A 15,905-nucleotide genomic window follows, 5' to 3' on the forward strand; every position below is an offset into this window, starting at 1 on the left:
TTTTTGAAAGCTAGAAAAAGCTTTATTGGAGGAGCCTTTGCCACCTTCATTCTGTTTCTGGAAGATTAGTTTTTTCTGTTAAGAAAGTCCATGTTAGATATAAAGTTTATGTATTGGATTGTCGCAGAATATTAGCAAGATGGATTACCCATCAAACGGGTGAACTGATTGACAGAGAGAACCTGGTCAGCCATTCACCCCTCTCTTGTGCACGCACTAAGAGTTTTGTAGCGGGGTGACACATTTTGCTGCAACAAGAGCCATTATAAGCAGTTGTAAGTGAACAGTTTGGATCCTAAATAAAACTGTTTGAGCAAAAACAATGATGAGTTCCCTGCAACATTTAAACCCCACAGTGAAGGGAATCAGAGAGTCAGCACACAGTGGGCTTCAGAGTCTTGCTGCACACGTCACACAAGAGATCGCACAGGTAAGTACCGCTAATCTATATATTTATCTTTATTTATTCAGCTCACACACTTAATCTGTGTATACTGGAGAAATATAGCTGTATATGTTAATGTTTAAGGGGAGACACCTCAGATGAATACGGTAAAAACAATTAGATAACACAATGAAACGTTGGTAACTTATTTCCATCATATTTAATGTTTGAATTTCGCAAATCAGGTGTTATTTTATGTTAGCTTTTGTGTATTTATGATGACCAGTGCATTAAAAAAGAAGGATTTTGTCAAAAATGAATTCTCTATCCTTAAGTTAATGCAGGAGTTTTAATATATTTATAATTCAAGGATATTTGAATAGTTATGGTGGTTTATTTGGTTCTACAATCCAGACTAGACCTGATCCTTTTCCTGTGAATGTGTTCCCCTGTAGGGGGTGCAGAAACCCTTCAAAGAGGTGATTGACATCAGCTCAGGTGATCCCCACAAAGCCGGCATGAAACCCATCTCATTTGTCCGTCAGGTTAGTTTTGTCTTTTGAGATGTCTGTCCTCACACACTTTTAAAACAGTTGTCCATGATTGGATGCTGTCAGACTTCGTAAAAATATCTTATTTAGTTCTTAATTTAACAAGTTTATTTGTTACGTTTTACATAAGTATCCATTTGCACCCGGGTAAGAAAAGTCAAATGGTACCTATTTGGTTATTTTAACTTCATGACGTTCAACCAACCAACCAACCAGAGTCCAGGTTTCCCATCTACGTACTGAAGCAGCCCAACCCTGCTTAGCTTCCAAATGTTAGACGTGATTGGGCACGTTCAGGATGCTATGGCCCTAATAATAGGGCAAATTACACCAATAGGTGTTTGAAATCCCACCATTTTTAATCCATCCCAGTCTCAGCAGTTCCCGGTTAAGTTCCTGTAAAGGTGAAAAGATAAAAGTATTGTACTATAACCAGTAGGAGTATAACAGTAGGGCTATACATATTTTTTATTAGAGAAAATCAACAAAATGATTTAATTAGACCTGTTTGTCCACGTTTACAATATGGCCTAGGTGGTATTTGTCTCTGATGTTCAGCTTACCTTACCAGGGAGTCACAGAAACAGTAAAGACAGATACACCCTGGTGTAAATACCTACAGTGATGAAGACAAATGTTCCTTTATTGATCCACGATAGGGGCATTTCAAGTTGAAGCAGCTCCATAAGGGAATTCATTTATCGTAAAGAAAGGAATGTTCCTAATGTGTGCCTTGGTGTAAATCCCATTATTGTCTATATACACATGGGTGCATGTTTTTTTTCCATGCTATATTCATCCGGGTGTAAATGGCCAAACTGACCATGGCACCATGGGTGCTGGTGCATATCTCATTGTTTTATTTGGGCACCTGGGTGCAAATGGCATCTGCCCTATTCTTCTTCATCCGTACATGTCTTTATTTTAGTCACTGTAATGAAACATTGCGTGTTTTATATTAGATATTTTTCTAAATTCTTCTGATCAAACACATTTTGTTGTTCCTTGATCACTCTCTGTATATTCTGTTGTGTTGGACTTTGTGTAAGCATGTACTTGACTGGGATATTAGGGTGTGTTCCTTTGACACGGTCATGTAAATATTCTCTCACTTATTGCTCTAAATACGGCCCTTTTCCTCAGGTTTTGGCCGTTTGCCTGCACCCTGAGCTGCTGGGAAACAAAACTCTACCTTTGGATGTCAGGCTGAGGGCTCAGCGGCTCCTGGAGGTCTGCGATGGAGGAAGTGTTGGTAAGGACTAGAAAACAAACTATCTCTTTGACTATGAAATCGCAGCCAGCTGCTATGTTAAGATATAGCTTGATTGATCCACCCACAGGTTCCTATACAGACTCCTCTGGCATTCCTCACGTCAGGCAAAGCATCGCTGAGTTCATCATGAGACGTGACGTCGGAGTGCATTCACACGCCAAAGATGTATTCATTTCTGCTGGTTCTCAAAGGGGCCTCATGGTATGAATAAGCTGTCATTACAATATTATCATGTTTCATCGTCCAGCTACTCTCTGAAACTATATCACAGTTAAATCTAACTATATGACGTTAAAGGGTTATTTTAGATTCAAGATTTAAAAGATTCAAAGATCAAAGGTTTAATGTCGTATCATAAACACATCTACAGTGTAGTTGTGTAATGAATGAAAAACTTGGGACACAGGTTCCTTAACAATGAAATGTAGTCAAATATAAGCCATACAAAATCATTCAAAAAGATCAACAATAAAAATAGTGCATGCTCAGCCATAGTTTCTTGAAGTTATAGTTCAAATGTATTCCAGCTACATCATTTTTAGTGCTCTTGTGCTAGAAAGGCTAAGGTTTGTCAAGATATCACAATGACAAAAACAAGATGAACAGATTTTAGAAAGGGAAGATAAGAAAAAGTGTTGACCTGCGGGAGAGACTTTGAAAAACATCTGTCCTCAGTTGAACTGTTAACGTTAACCATGGCACTTTGCCCTCCCTGAAAGAAGCGTTTTTCAACCATTTATTGCATAGGTTGCCTTACTTTCATGACATGAAGTGACTCAGGATGGTTGAAATAGTTTTTGATGACAGTATAAAGACAGTGATGAAAAAAGTTGGTCTGGAGCCAAAGGACCCGATTTGGAAGAGTTGAGCATCTGTCCATCATTCCTATAGCTTTTAGCCTGACTTAAACTTCATGGCGATCACAAACACTAAATTCCTACATCTCATCTATTGTTATAACTGATCAAATAACCTGAAACTGATAAAATAACCCGAAAAAAAAGGCAGGTTGTAAATAACTACAATTATTCTTCAATGCTTAGAATAGAATAGAAAATCATGGAACAGTGTAGCATATCTCTGATCAACATTCAATGAGTTATGCATACTGATCTGCTGTGTTTAGGTGATTTTGAAGCTGCTAGCCAGTGGGGAGGGGGACACTCAGACTGGCGTGTTGACCCCCAGGCCCTGCCCTCACACCCTGCCCACACTGCTGGATGATGCCGGGGTGGCCTTGGTGCCGTACCAGCTGATGGAGGACCGAGGCTGGGCTGTAGATCTGAGCGAGCTGCACCATGCTCTGAAATGTGGTCGGGGGGGCTGCAATCCCAGAGCCATCTACATCAGCAACCCAGGAACCCCCACAGGTAACTATTGCAGTCAGTGGTGGAAAGTAACATTTACCAATGCACTGTCCTTGAGTGCAATTTTAATTTTTTAAAATAAAAATATATACAGTACTTCTACCCCACTTCATTGAAAAGGGAAATAACGTAATTTTCTCCATGACTTTTATTGTTTGGCTTTTGTTACTTTTCAGATTAGGATTTTGCGTCAAAGACATGTGATAAACTTTTTAAAATGTTTTGCATCTCTGAAGATTGAACAGTGACATTTTGGTTAAAGTTATTGAATGTATTACCAAAAAAGAAACAAATGTTGTTTGTCTAAAACAGGAAACTGCTACTTGATGCAAATAATAATGTCATATGTCTAATATTATATCACATTCTGAGGTAATATAAAATAAAAATGTTTTTATATTTACGTTTGATACTTTAAATACATTTTCTGAAAATACTTCTGGACTTTTAGTGAAGTGAGGTTTAAATGCAGTACTTTAACTTGTTATGTAGTTTCTTGACATGAATGTATTGGTATTTTTTACTGAAGTAAGGGATTTGAATACTTTCTCCACCACTGCATACAGTAAATACATCGATGCCACCAGTTTAAATGTCCTTGCTGTCATCACTTTGTGCATGCTGCTGTTTGTCCTCCTAGGTCATGTGCAGGACTGGGAATCAATAGAGGAAGTGATTCGCTTTGCAGCAGCGGAGAGGCTCTTACTGCTGGTCGATGAGGTGAACCGCATCTTTAGGGTTCAATAGAATACCTGGCAGTCTTCTGCTTCTTTCATTATTGTGATTAAACTCTTGGAACAAAGGACCCGAACACAAGCTGTACAAAGAGTTTGAAACTGATGTTCAACACTAAAAATGTATTAGAAGTTACAGTCAAATTCTATCGTCTCTGCCCAAAGCAACTCTGAGATATTCTTTCCTAAACTGCGCTTTTCCCCCTCAGAAAGTCGGTTATCAGAGTTTCCATCAGCAAGACATAACCAGTTAAGGTTCTTGCAGAGAAGCAAGCTCCACAAAGCCATGTCATAAGAATTGCTCTCTGACACATAGCACACATTCAGTCTATTAATGAATGAAAAAGAGAATATTTACAACCTTCCTTTGTTTATATTCACAAGTAAGGAGGAGAGCGAGCCTGAGGAAATCAGTTTAAGTGAACAGTCTCTTCATACACCATGGTGTCCCAGCCCAAAGGCCAAATGCCTGCTGCCTGTGTAGACAGAGAAACATGAAATGAGGATAATTGTGGATAATCGATCTCTTCCTTTCCCTCTGTGCACTAGGTGTACCAGGACAGTGTGTATGGACAAGGGAAAGAGTTTATTTCCTTTAAAAGAGTCCTGTTTGAGATGGGCAAAGAGTACTCAGGGACAGTGCAGATGGTCTCCCTCCACTCTCTATCCAGCGCCTGCATGGGAGAGTGAGTTCTGTCTCTTATACTTGCAATTTTGTGAGCTTGGATATGTTATTTTAATTTGATTTTGATATTGTGTTTGCTAAAAGTATCAAACAACAATTCACATTCAGTACATGCTAAGGATCCCAATGATCCCTACAGAAATCCATGGGGTACTCCTAGAAAGTATTCTGTTCTACATGGTCCCAGTGAAAAGTCCATCGTAGCAAAACTGACAAAACCTGCCGAGGAGAGAGTTTAACATTTAAAGCAAAGAGAGAGTGTAAACCGCTAAATTCATCAGGAGCACAAATGTCCAAACAGGAAACAAGTACGCTAATAACTTCTGCATCCATTTCCCAGGTGTGGTCTGAGGGCAGGATACATGGAGCTGGTCAACATGGACCCTGAAGTGACACATTTTGTTGATACTATGCTGTGTACTGATATCAGCAGTCCAGTTACAGGACAGCTTGCTCTGGATCTCATGGTCAACCCACCGAGACCTGGAGACCCTTCCAATGACACATACACACAGGTGACACGGCTGCAGAGCCTCTTTGTGCTGACACAGTATTATCATTTTCCCATATGGCAGATGTATATGTATACTGTAGGTCCTTCTTATGTATTGTGATTCTAATTACTCTTCTTCTTTTTTGAAGGAGATTCTCCTCATTCAGGCCACTTTGTCCCAGAATGCTCAGCAGGCTCATGAATTCCTAAATGATCTACCAGGGATGAGCAGTCAGCAAGCGAAGGGGGGAATCTACCTTTACCCCCGTCTGCATTTACCATCTGAGATTATAGAGAAGGCCAAGGTGGGAAAATATATTACCAGAACCTTCTTATTCATGTAACACAGTGTAGTAGTGCAATGTCATGACATTTGATGGTTAGAGGATATCACCATGCATGATGAGGCAATTTGATTTTACTTTTCATTTGTTATTATCAGGACAAAGGGCAGTTCCCAAAGCAGAGGTAGTGACATAGAATACTACAATATGTAGGTAGGAATAGAAAAAGAGGGACATAGACAAAACGAGACAAGATAAAAAAAAACAAGCATAGATTTCAGTTATTATAAATAATGTAAACAATTGTATATGTGTATAATTTGTATTACTGTCAACTGTATTTTTTGTGTATAAAAGTCGCTTTTATGAAGCCTGTCATTTCCTCCATGTATTTTTCATTGTTTAAATTCAACTTGAAACATATTTGCACAGTTATTTACTTTTGTACAAAATCCGACTGTAAAAGTTCCTTCCAGAGGGAGTTTCTCTCCCACACACGATACCTATAGAGTCATTCTGCTAGAAATAAAAACATCTACCCATCTGCTTTCAGGAATTGGAGGTGGAGGCATGCGTTCTGTACTGTCAGATGTTACTTAAAGAGGAAGGTGTGTTTTTAGGCGCAGGATGTCAGAACGGGGAAACAACTGGAAAACACTATCTGAGGTGAGAGACATGTCACATTAGTTAGGTATGTTGCATTTTCTCAAAAAATGACGATCGTGCTTTTCTTTCTCTCTCTCAGGCTATGTATCCTTGTTCCTGCTGACACCCTGGAGGAGGTCCTGGCTCGCCTCGCTTCCTTTCACCTTCGCCTCATGGACATGTGTCCTTACCCTGACAGAGGTGTGAAGGGCAGAGACATAGGGGACACATTGTGACCCAACATGAAGCCCTCTGTAAGAGAATACATGTCCTGAAAAAGGATCAAGCCATCTGCAGATCTGATCATATTTGGTTTCTTTGCAACACCGTTTGTGTAACAATTTCCCCCAACGAACAAAGACTCTCTCTTTGACACATTTTTTTCTTATGAAGATATAAAACATGCAAAATGTAAATAAAATATAAAAAAATAAAAACATATTTCAGTTTTACTAACAGATTCTAATGCTTTACCAAACATTGTATGACAAATAATGTCGTCATTTTTGTTTTTACCCATATAACTTTCCTGAAACAATTCATAAAACAGTCAAAACTCTTTCTTCATATGTTTGGTTTGCCTTGTCTTTTTGTGTAATAATGCTTGTATAACCTCAATCCTGAAAGGCATTATCAAGTTGTATAGATATTTCTGTTCAGGAAAAACTAAGCTGTATATTTTGGCTGTTGAATCTTACAGAACTGTATTCATACCACACAGAGAACAGTGATTTCCAAGCCTTTGGACTTCAGTGAAAGTTCTCCCAAGTCTAAGGAATCAGTGGGAAAACACGAGAACATTCTAACCAACACACATAAAAAACTACAGACATATTTGACAACAAAGTCCTGACGTTTTCATTTTGTTTTTCTACAACTGTGAGATTTGATCAGATCAGATAGAGCAGATCCTGTCACTGGCGAAATGGCCAAACTTAGGGAGTGTAGACCATTAACCATAGCAAAAAACCAGGCATAGATGGGCTACATATCAAAGGATATTCTGTGGGATTCCGCAGTCAAACCATTCCATCAAACACTTTTTGGTGTTTTGTGGAAGGTGCCTGCGGAATATATTGCTGGTAATTACAACTTCTTTTGGATGACAATAACAGATGTCACAAGTTTATCCACCCTCTCAGAAAGGGAGCAGTCGAAACGCCCACATTTTTGACATTTCCGCTTAATGTATTTGTTTGAGGTAATGTGTTCCTGCAAACATCAAGATATTCACTGTCAGAGCTCGCAATACAAAACTAAATTATTTGAGCTGCATTTTCTCTAGAGTGTTACTAAAATCCACATATACTCTGACCAATTTCAGACATATTATTGGATAATAATTGTTATTAAATTAATTTGTTCATCATTTTATTGTTGCAGTTGGTAAAAGAAAAGCTTTTTATTTGTACTGTTTATACTATATTTTCTGTCAGCTAGTTTTTGTATTTCAGCAAAGGGATCAAGGAAGTTAATATTTACCTATAATAATCCTCAATAAACTAGAATGGCATTTGGAGAGCATCCACACTTTGTTTTGTTGTGGAAAATATATAATAAATAACTCAAATATAATAAGTTGTATAGCTCCACCAAAAGTAATTAACAATATTCTCCCGTTTGGGTAAAATCATCTGGGTGAAAATAAACACCCAAATTACCCTGTTGGCTACACTACAACAATAATTTAATAACAAAATGATTTTGTAATTTGAAGTAGGATACAGAAGCCTACCTCGACCTTAACTAAAAGGAAAGTGTAGCCTACATAGTTACTGTCCACCAATGACTATCTCGCATTATTTCCATTATTTTCATTCATGGGTTTTGTCCATATGCAGCCTATGGTTTTGTCACTATAACTTCTGCAGTCAAATATTAGTTTGCCTCCGCTCGAGGTAGTTTGTCTGATAGTCGGTGCCCTCCCACTCGCTTAACAGGTTTATCAACGTCTCGACGTTATAATTCTCAGTGACAGGTGATCCGTCAGACAGAGATGAGTTCCCTGCAGGAAGGAGACCTCACTCTGCGGGGGACCAGAGCCCCCAGCCGGCTGCAGGCTGCACGCGGCACCGAGGAGTCAGCACAGGTGAGTCCCGCGAGACGCTGTGACTCACTTCAAAGACATGAGCCGAAAGACAGCTAGAGAACAATGTAACCGCACATTCGAAAGCTTTTTTATTTGAACCTTTGAGAAATTACTGGGGAAATCATATGAAGACGTATTCAGATATTTTGTCTAAGTTAACGATAAGGTAAAAGGCTCCAATACTAGTGAAAATAAAACTCGTGTTTTAACAGCAACATCAATCTTTCGACGGATACATTACTCATAAAAATCGTGTCTATAACAAGGTTGACAACGAGCTACGACGTCACCTACAGTAATTGTCAGACAAGCCAACACGCGCCGTCTTCCGAGCTCAACATTTGTCTCTGCAGCCCGAGGTGAGACGGGTGGAAGGGACCGTCAAAGTGCAACGTCAGAAAGACATTCTGCAAAAAGATGCAAAAACGAACCACCAAAACCACACATTACTAGTCTCCTATTTGTCATACTGCCATGTTTTGAAGATATTGATATCAATTTGGTTTATGGAGTATTGATCCGTACAGTTCTTTATCTTTACTTACCAACCTTTATACTGCGGTCAAGCCAGCCGTCTTTCACTTTTGCGTGGTCAAACCAGCCGCCCCTGTGTTTTGAGTGCGCGATTAGTTACAGGTTTACGGTAATGCAATAAAACAACTCTGGGAAGCTGGATTTCAAAGTAAAGGATGGCATGTGGTTCATTTATATTATTTGCGATTGAGGAACAGGGTAATTTATGAGAATAATTGTAGGACTTATTGCTTCATAAACTTGTTGCACAAATACTATGAACTACTTTTACTCTGTACTTTTTGAGAATGGCAAAATTCCCTCCAGAGAACAAGAAGGAGCATTTTTGTCTAACTTTGACGTGGGATAAAAAACATTTCTTCCATAAGTAGTTTATGAAACTGCCATGTTTGTACTTAGTACTTCTTAGACTACTTGCAAAAATAATATGAACTACTTTTACTGTGTACTTTTTCAGTAATTTGAGTTTCAAAGTCCCCTCCAGACAACAAGAAGGAGCATTTTCGTCTAACTTTGACGTGGGATAAAAAACATTTCTTCCATAAGTAGTTTATGAAACTGCCATGTTTGTACTTAGTACTTCTTAGACTACTTGCAAAAATAATATGAACTACTTTTACTGTGTACTTTTTGAGTAATTTGAGTTTCAAAGTCCCCTCCAGAGAACAAGAATGAGCATTTTTGTCAACTTTGATGTGGTCTAAAAATAATTTCTTCCATAAGTAGTTTATGAGTCTGCCATGTTTGTATTTAGTACTTCTTAGACTACTTCCACAAATAATATGAACTACTTTTACTGTGTACTTTTTCAGTAATTTGAGTTTCAAAGTCCCCTCCAGACAACAAGAAGGAGCATTTTCGTCTAACTTTGATTTGGTCTAAAAAACTAAGTTCTTGCAGTTTCATAAACTACTTATGGAAGAAATGTTTTTTATCCCACGTCAAAGTTAGACGAAAATGCTCCTTCTTGTTGTCTGTAGGGGACTTTGAAACTCAAATTACTGAAAAAGTACACAGTAAAAGTAGTTCATATTATGTTTACAAGTAGTCTAAGAAGTACTAAGTACAAACATGGCAGTTTCATAAACTACTTATGGAAGAATGTTTTTAGACCACATTAAAGTTGACAAAAATGCTCATTTTTGTTCTCTGGAGAGGACTTTGAAACTCAAATTACTGAAAAAGTACACAGTAAAAGTAGTTCATATTATGTTTGCAAGTAGTCTAAGAAGTATTAAGTACAAACATGGCAGTTTCATAAACTACTTATGGAAGAAATGTTTTTTATCCCACGTCAAAGTTAGACAAAAATGCTCCTTCTTGTTCTCTGGAGGGAATTTTGCCATTCTCAAAAAGTACACAGTAAAAGTAGTTCATAGTATTTGTGCAACAAGTTTATGAAGCAATAAGTCCTACAATTATTCTCATAAATTACCCTGTTCCTCGATCGCAAATAATAGAAATGGACCACATGCCATCCTTTACTTTGAAATCCAGCTTCCCAGAGTTGTTTTATTGCATTACCGTAAACCTGTAACTAATCGCGCACTCAAAATACAGGGGCGGCTGGTTTGACCACGCAAAAGTGAAAGACGGCTGGCTTGACCGCAGTACCTTTATGAAGCATGAAACCTGCGCTGGAGAGGATGTTAGAGGTGCAGGGGCAAGAATTCTTAAAAGGGCAAGCCGTTGATTTTTAAAAAGCTTTTAAAATATATTTAGGCCTGGAATCACTACTTTTAGACTTTTTACAGTCAACATTTCTTAATTCCTTACCTATAGTAGCAAATTACATCATGTCTTTTTCTAGTTTCTTAGTACTAAGTTTAAAACAGTCTTCATCCCTCCAAAAAATACTGAACAAATGCTCCAACTAAATCTTAGAAGTATATCTATTTCCCTTGTCTCCGAGTCCTTTGTGTTTATTTTTTGTTCCCTCCTTTCTCTTCTCTTTCCTCCCTTAAAGCTGATTCACACATTGCTAGCAGAGGTATCACCACTAAACAAAGCTAGTTAGCATATTTTAAGCGGCTAAATATTTAAACTATATCATCAGTGCCTCAGTCAGGATTGCAGAGTGCATGTGTATTTGTGTTTGCGTGAAATGTTGTATTCATGCATTCTTTCACCAAGGCTTCAGGGCTCGCACCTGTGACCAATAGCACCATTCTCCTGACAGAATATTTTTTATTCACTCAAGACTGTGAACAGAATATGGCTCCACATTATACTGTTAGGAAAGGAACTGTGATAATAAAATAATACACAAGTAGAGTTTATGATTATATTGGGCCAGTATCAAAAGATAGCAGACTCTTCAGGATGCAGACAAGGCTTTTTACAACTCTGTATGACGATTGGCTAAGGCACTTCAGTGTGGTTCACCCTTTTGGACTCGGGTTAGGGCAACAATGAAATGTATTGATTTGTAAAAAAATTTAAATTAAAAAAAGAACACATACAAGGAAGGCAAAAAGGCAGGTGTTCATCCCCCTTGTGTTTTCTCTTTGCATGTTCCTGCTTCCAGTGTTATATTATTACATTGTATTATTAAATTGTCCTATCTGATGCATTAACATGTCTACAGTATTTTTACTGTTATAAATAGATGCTGGTGGTTAAGTCATTTTTGTATGGGCCTATAGTTGGTTCATTTAGTTTGTAACAGTGCATCATAGTTTTAAATGGTTCTCTAAAAGTAAGTAACAGAAGTGCAATATGATCTATTTAGCTTGCTCTAAACAGCTACACCGGTCAATCCTGCTTTTGTGTTAGGCTATGACACAATGTTTTCTTCTTTAGGGACTTTTCTTTCAGTATTTTACAAAGACTTATTATTTCCCATCACTCTTCATCACATGCATTCATTTGAGTTATTAATTACAATACAAAATGTTTAAAAAGAAAAAAAACTGCATGCACTCAATGACTTCATGGTTTAATCATTTACTTTATATTATTATAATACTAAAACACTCAGGCTTAAGCTAACATGTCCTGGGTACAAATTCCCTCCAGTGGATGACATGTAGAAAATTAAAGATAAACTTGGTTAGTCTATTGCAAGAGCATTACTGTTATAGTGCAGGTGTAAGGTGACATAAAATATTGTTTTACAACCTCCCTGCAGTTATATCACACATTTCTTTTCTCAGGGAGCCGAGAAACCCTTCCAGCAGGTGATAGATGTCAGCACAGGAGATCCCCACAGGGCAGGGATGAAGCCTGTCTCGTTTGTACGGCAGGTTTGTTTAAAATTTGATCTGTGTGTGTGTGTGTGTGCGTGCGTGCGTGCGTGCGTGTGTGTGTGTGTGTGTGTGCGTGTAGTACCTCTCTATCTGTGACCAGTCTGACAGCTACTAACAGAGCCTGTCTCCATCTGTTTGTGTTCTCAGGTCTTGGCAGCGTGTGTCTACCCCAAGCTCCTGGATGAAAAAAGCCTTCCCCTGGATGCCAGGCAGAGGGCAAATACGCTTCTGGGGATCTGCAGTGGAAGGAGCGTGGGTGAGAAGGAAATACTACTCATTAATTCGTCCAGGCAACAACATGTTTCTTAGAATTCCTTTAACTGGCAACTCTCCTCTAATGGCTGATCTATAAGATGTTTTGATTGCAGGCTCATACTGTGCAACAGCCTATGGCATACCATATGTCTGTAAAAGTGTTACTGAGTTTATCATGAGGCGAGACGGTGGAGTGAGTTCAAACCCAGAAGACATCGTCATCTCCTCTGGTTCTACGAAGACATTGTTGGTAGGATGATAAAGTATCTTTGGAGTATGATAAGTAGTGGCATTTTTTGGAGATGAAACAGACATCTTAATTCTGCATTACAAATAAACGTCCATTAATTAGCTTTGAAAGTCAGCATCCTAACAATGGCAATGCTGACATGTTGATGTTTACTATGTTGATATTCTTAGTTATGTGTGTACAAAGGCTAACATTGGCTAATAAGCACCAAACACAAATCCAGAAGGTTGATGGGAATATTGTTTGTTTTGCAGGAATTTAGTTATAAAACAAACCATTGGTGCAAGGACTATTCTGACCGGCTGTCGGCACTCTTTGTAAAGAGTGTCACCAAATGTATTACAACTCAATAGGACATTGTTGAGACTTTTCACCTACAAAACTAATCGTAGTGGAGTAGTCAAAGGAATTGAGTCTGTGGGTTACATGAATGTTTGAACTTTATTTCATGGCAATCCATAGGTGGACTAAGGGGGACATTATGGTTAGGGTTTGGGTTATCATACAGATATAGAAATCTGAAAAATGCAAGAATAAACCGGAAAATGAGAATAACATGTCCTCTTTAAAGGACAATCCTCTCTAAACAAAAAAGGTGACTTCAACTAGAGACACTGGAAACCAAAAGTGTGTAAAGGACGCAAAAGACAGTTCATTTGGAGAAAAAAAAGTGCTTTAGCTTTTAAGGCCGCTACACACCAACCTGAGACCAAAGAACGCGTACCGAAGGGACGACTTTTACGTCCGCTACGTCGCCTGCGTCGGCTACGCCGCCCGCCTACGAACACACCGCAAAGACTTCAGTCGACGAGTGGCAATAACTGTCCTTACCAGCAGGCAGCGGTAGTGTATATTCGTCATTCAAAAGAGGCAACAGCCAATCAGAGTGATTTCTTTGGCCGATTCAACATGTTGAATCAGCCGCGGGAGGTGTGAAAATGTGCCGTAAAGCAACAACGGTGCGGGACACACCAACCTGAGTAGGACGGCCTCTGACTACCGAAATCGGGTATGTCAGGGCCTTTAACCTGAGTAACTGTTCTCAAAATTGAAAGAAAACTAAAAAAGGGATAGGCCATCCGAGCTCAATCAATCAATCAATCAATCAATCAAATTGTATCGATGTAGCCCAATATCACAAATGATACATTTGTCTCAGTTGACTTTATAGTTAAAGCATATGACAACCCCAGTGTTTATATTGGCCACCTTCCAGCTGAACAAAAGCTGGGGAAGCCTCCTAATCTACCTCGCAGTGGGCCAATACAATCCTCTAAACTTTGTGAGCAAAAGACTGAACCAAACCTCATAAATGAAATACCAGTGAACAAAAAACACATTGTGCTCATGCACGGCCACACAGAACACTGTGTGAGATTCTAACACTCAGCTATTTAGAAATGTATGTTGTCTTGTCTTGGCTTGTCTGAACAAACCTGCTCTGGTAAACATCGCCAAGACTTTTCCAACAGCAATTACCGCATTAAGAATACACACGTTAAAGAATCATGCCAAAACGTTTTATGCTGTGTAGTGCTGTTGCATTATCTTTATTGTATTCTTAATGAATGTGTTCAGATGGTTCTGCACCTGATGGCCAATGGGGAAGGGGAGACTCGCACAGGTGTGTTGACCCCGATGCCCTGCCCACACACACTGCCCACACTGCTGAACATGACTGGATTGACTTTGGTGCCTTACCAGCTGTTGGAGGACCGAGGCTGGGCTGTAGATCTGGACGAACTGCACCGGGCTCTGAGAACCACTAGGGGACACTGTTCTCCCAGAGCAATTTACATCAGCAATCCAGGAAACCCCACAGGTAAATGCGAGCAGATACATTGACTGATCTCCGAACTGCAATCATTGTTGCTCAATATTAAATGTACTTCTAGGTCATGTGCAAGACAGGAAATCAATAGAGGAAGTTATTCGTTTTGCTGCAACCAAGGGCCTCGTCCTGTTGGCTGATGAGGTGATTACAAGCTTAACAGGGACACTGATTATTAAAAGTTGTTCCCGATTTCAAACAAGCTCCCTTTTTTCTTGTCTTCCTAAAACCTTAGATGTACCAGGACAGTGTGTATGGACAAGGGAAAGAGTCTCTTTCCTATAAGAGAGTCCTGTTTGAGATGGGCAAAGAGTACTCAAAGAAAGTGGAGCTGGTCTCCTTCCACTCATTATCCAGCGCCTGCATGGGAGAGTGAGTGTCTTTATAGAGGACATGTTATTCTCATTTTCCGGTTTATTCTTGCATTTTTCAGATTTCTATACAGTATCTGCATGATAACCCAAACCCTAACCATAATGTCCCCCTTAGTCCTTCTGTTCATCTACACATAATTATCTTTGCTTTGCTTAAGAGCAACTCCTTTATGCAATGAAACAGAGGGCCACACTTCCCTCCTTACACATCAAGTAATAATCATATCAAATCTACATTTAGATTCAAGACATCCAGATAAGGTTCTCATCTTATTGTGACATTGAGGCAGCCAGAGCCTCCTCACATGAGGCACGCCAAGGGTGAAATTCTCCATGCTTCTTAAAATATATATTTCTTCATGTGTGATAGAAATGTTTCCCAACACACTGTGTTTACGTAGGTGTGGTCTAAGGGGAGCGTATATGGAGGCAGTTAACCTGGACCCAGCTGTGATGAAATATTTAAGAGATGCGCAGGCCCCTTCCAGCCCTCCAGTTTTACCACAGCTCGCTCTGGAGGTCATGGTCAATCCACCCACCCCCGGAGATCCTTCCTATAAAACATATTCACAGGTATTGGAAAAACAAACCCATGTTTTCTCAAATATTCTTATATAGTTATATAAATGCACCACATTAATAACTCTATTGTTAGCCAAGGAGGAACACTGCTCAGTCAGCAGGATATTTCCAAAAACTGTTTTAGTCAGGTCATTTCAGGTAGTTTAACGTGTAACTTATCTAAAAACAGGGCGGATGAAGGCAAAAACAATATGGTCACAATTTAGTTGAAAATACAAAACAATGAGCTGAAAGACGCAAAAATGCGCTTTGCTGTAGAGCTGCGAGAAACTGCAGTATGGGGCTAGTTTTGGCCCAATACCAAACCAACCCCTACACCCTCCCT

The 15,905-nt window shown here is 39.1% G+C and overlaps 2 protein-coding genes across 3 annotated transcripts; both read left to right on the top strand.

Moving 5' to 3' along the window:
* Positions 1–203: 203 nt before the first annotated feature.
* LOC104952184 (alanine aminotransferase 2-like) lies at positions 204–6,844 on the top strand. 2 transcript variants are annotated; one of them, XM_010778953.1, is made up of 11 exons: positions 204–430; positions 841–930; positions 2,080–2,188; positions 2,277–2,410; positions 3,336–3,579; positions 4,217–4,296; positions 4,860–4,996; positions 5,336–5,510; positions 5,638–5,793; positions 6,326–6,438; positions 6,518–6,844. In XM_010778953.1, exons 1-11 carry the CDS (start codon positions 323–325, stop codon positions 6,651–6,653), a joined length of 1,482 nt encoding a protein of 493 aa, XP_010777255.1. In that variant the 5' UTR covers positions 204–322; the 3' UTR covers positions 6,654–6,844. The 2 variants fall into 2 exon arrangements, with proteins under 2 accessions (XP_010777255.1, XP_010777256.1); XM_010778954.1 differs by having other exon boundaries at positions 5,656–5,793.
* Positions 6,845–8,378: 1,534 nt separating this feature from the next.
* On the top strand, positions 8,379–15,571 carry LOC104952186 (alanine aminotransferase 2-like; the record flags this gene model as incomplete). The annotated part of the gene is made up of 8 exons (XM_010778955.1): positions 8,379–8,506; positions 12,196–12,285; positions 12,436–12,544; positions 12,657–12,793; positions 14,372–14,615; positions 14,689–14,768; positions 14,860–14,996; positions 15,400–15,571. Coding segments are annotated over exons 1-8 (1,062 nt in total), but the record flags the coding sequence as incomplete, so codon positions are not given.
* Between the last annotated feature and the right edge of the window lie 334 nt (positions 15,572–15,905).

The sequence above is a fragment of the Notothenia coriiceps genome, unplaced genomic scaffold, assembly GCF_000735185.1.
Source record: "Notothenia coriiceps isolate Sejong01 unplaced genomic scaffold, NC01 NC01_scaffold00019703, whole genome shotgun sequence".
NCBI lineage: Eukaryota > Metazoa > Chordata > Actinopteri > Perciformes > Nototheniidae > Notothenia > Notothenia coriiceps.

Coding starts and splice junctions, on each gene's coding strand:
- LOC104952184 (XM_010778953.1), top strand. CDS start 323: ATGATGAGTTCCCTGCAACATTTAAACCCCACAGTGAAGGGAATCAGA. Junction 2,411..3,335: donor GTTCTCAAAGGGGCCTCATG/GTATGAATAAGC, acceptor TGCTGTGTTTAG/GTGATTTTGAAGCTGCTAGC. Junction 6,439..6,517: donor ACTGGAAAACACTATCTGAG/GTGAGAGACATG, acceptor TCTCTCTCTCAG/GCTATGTATCCTTGTTCCTG.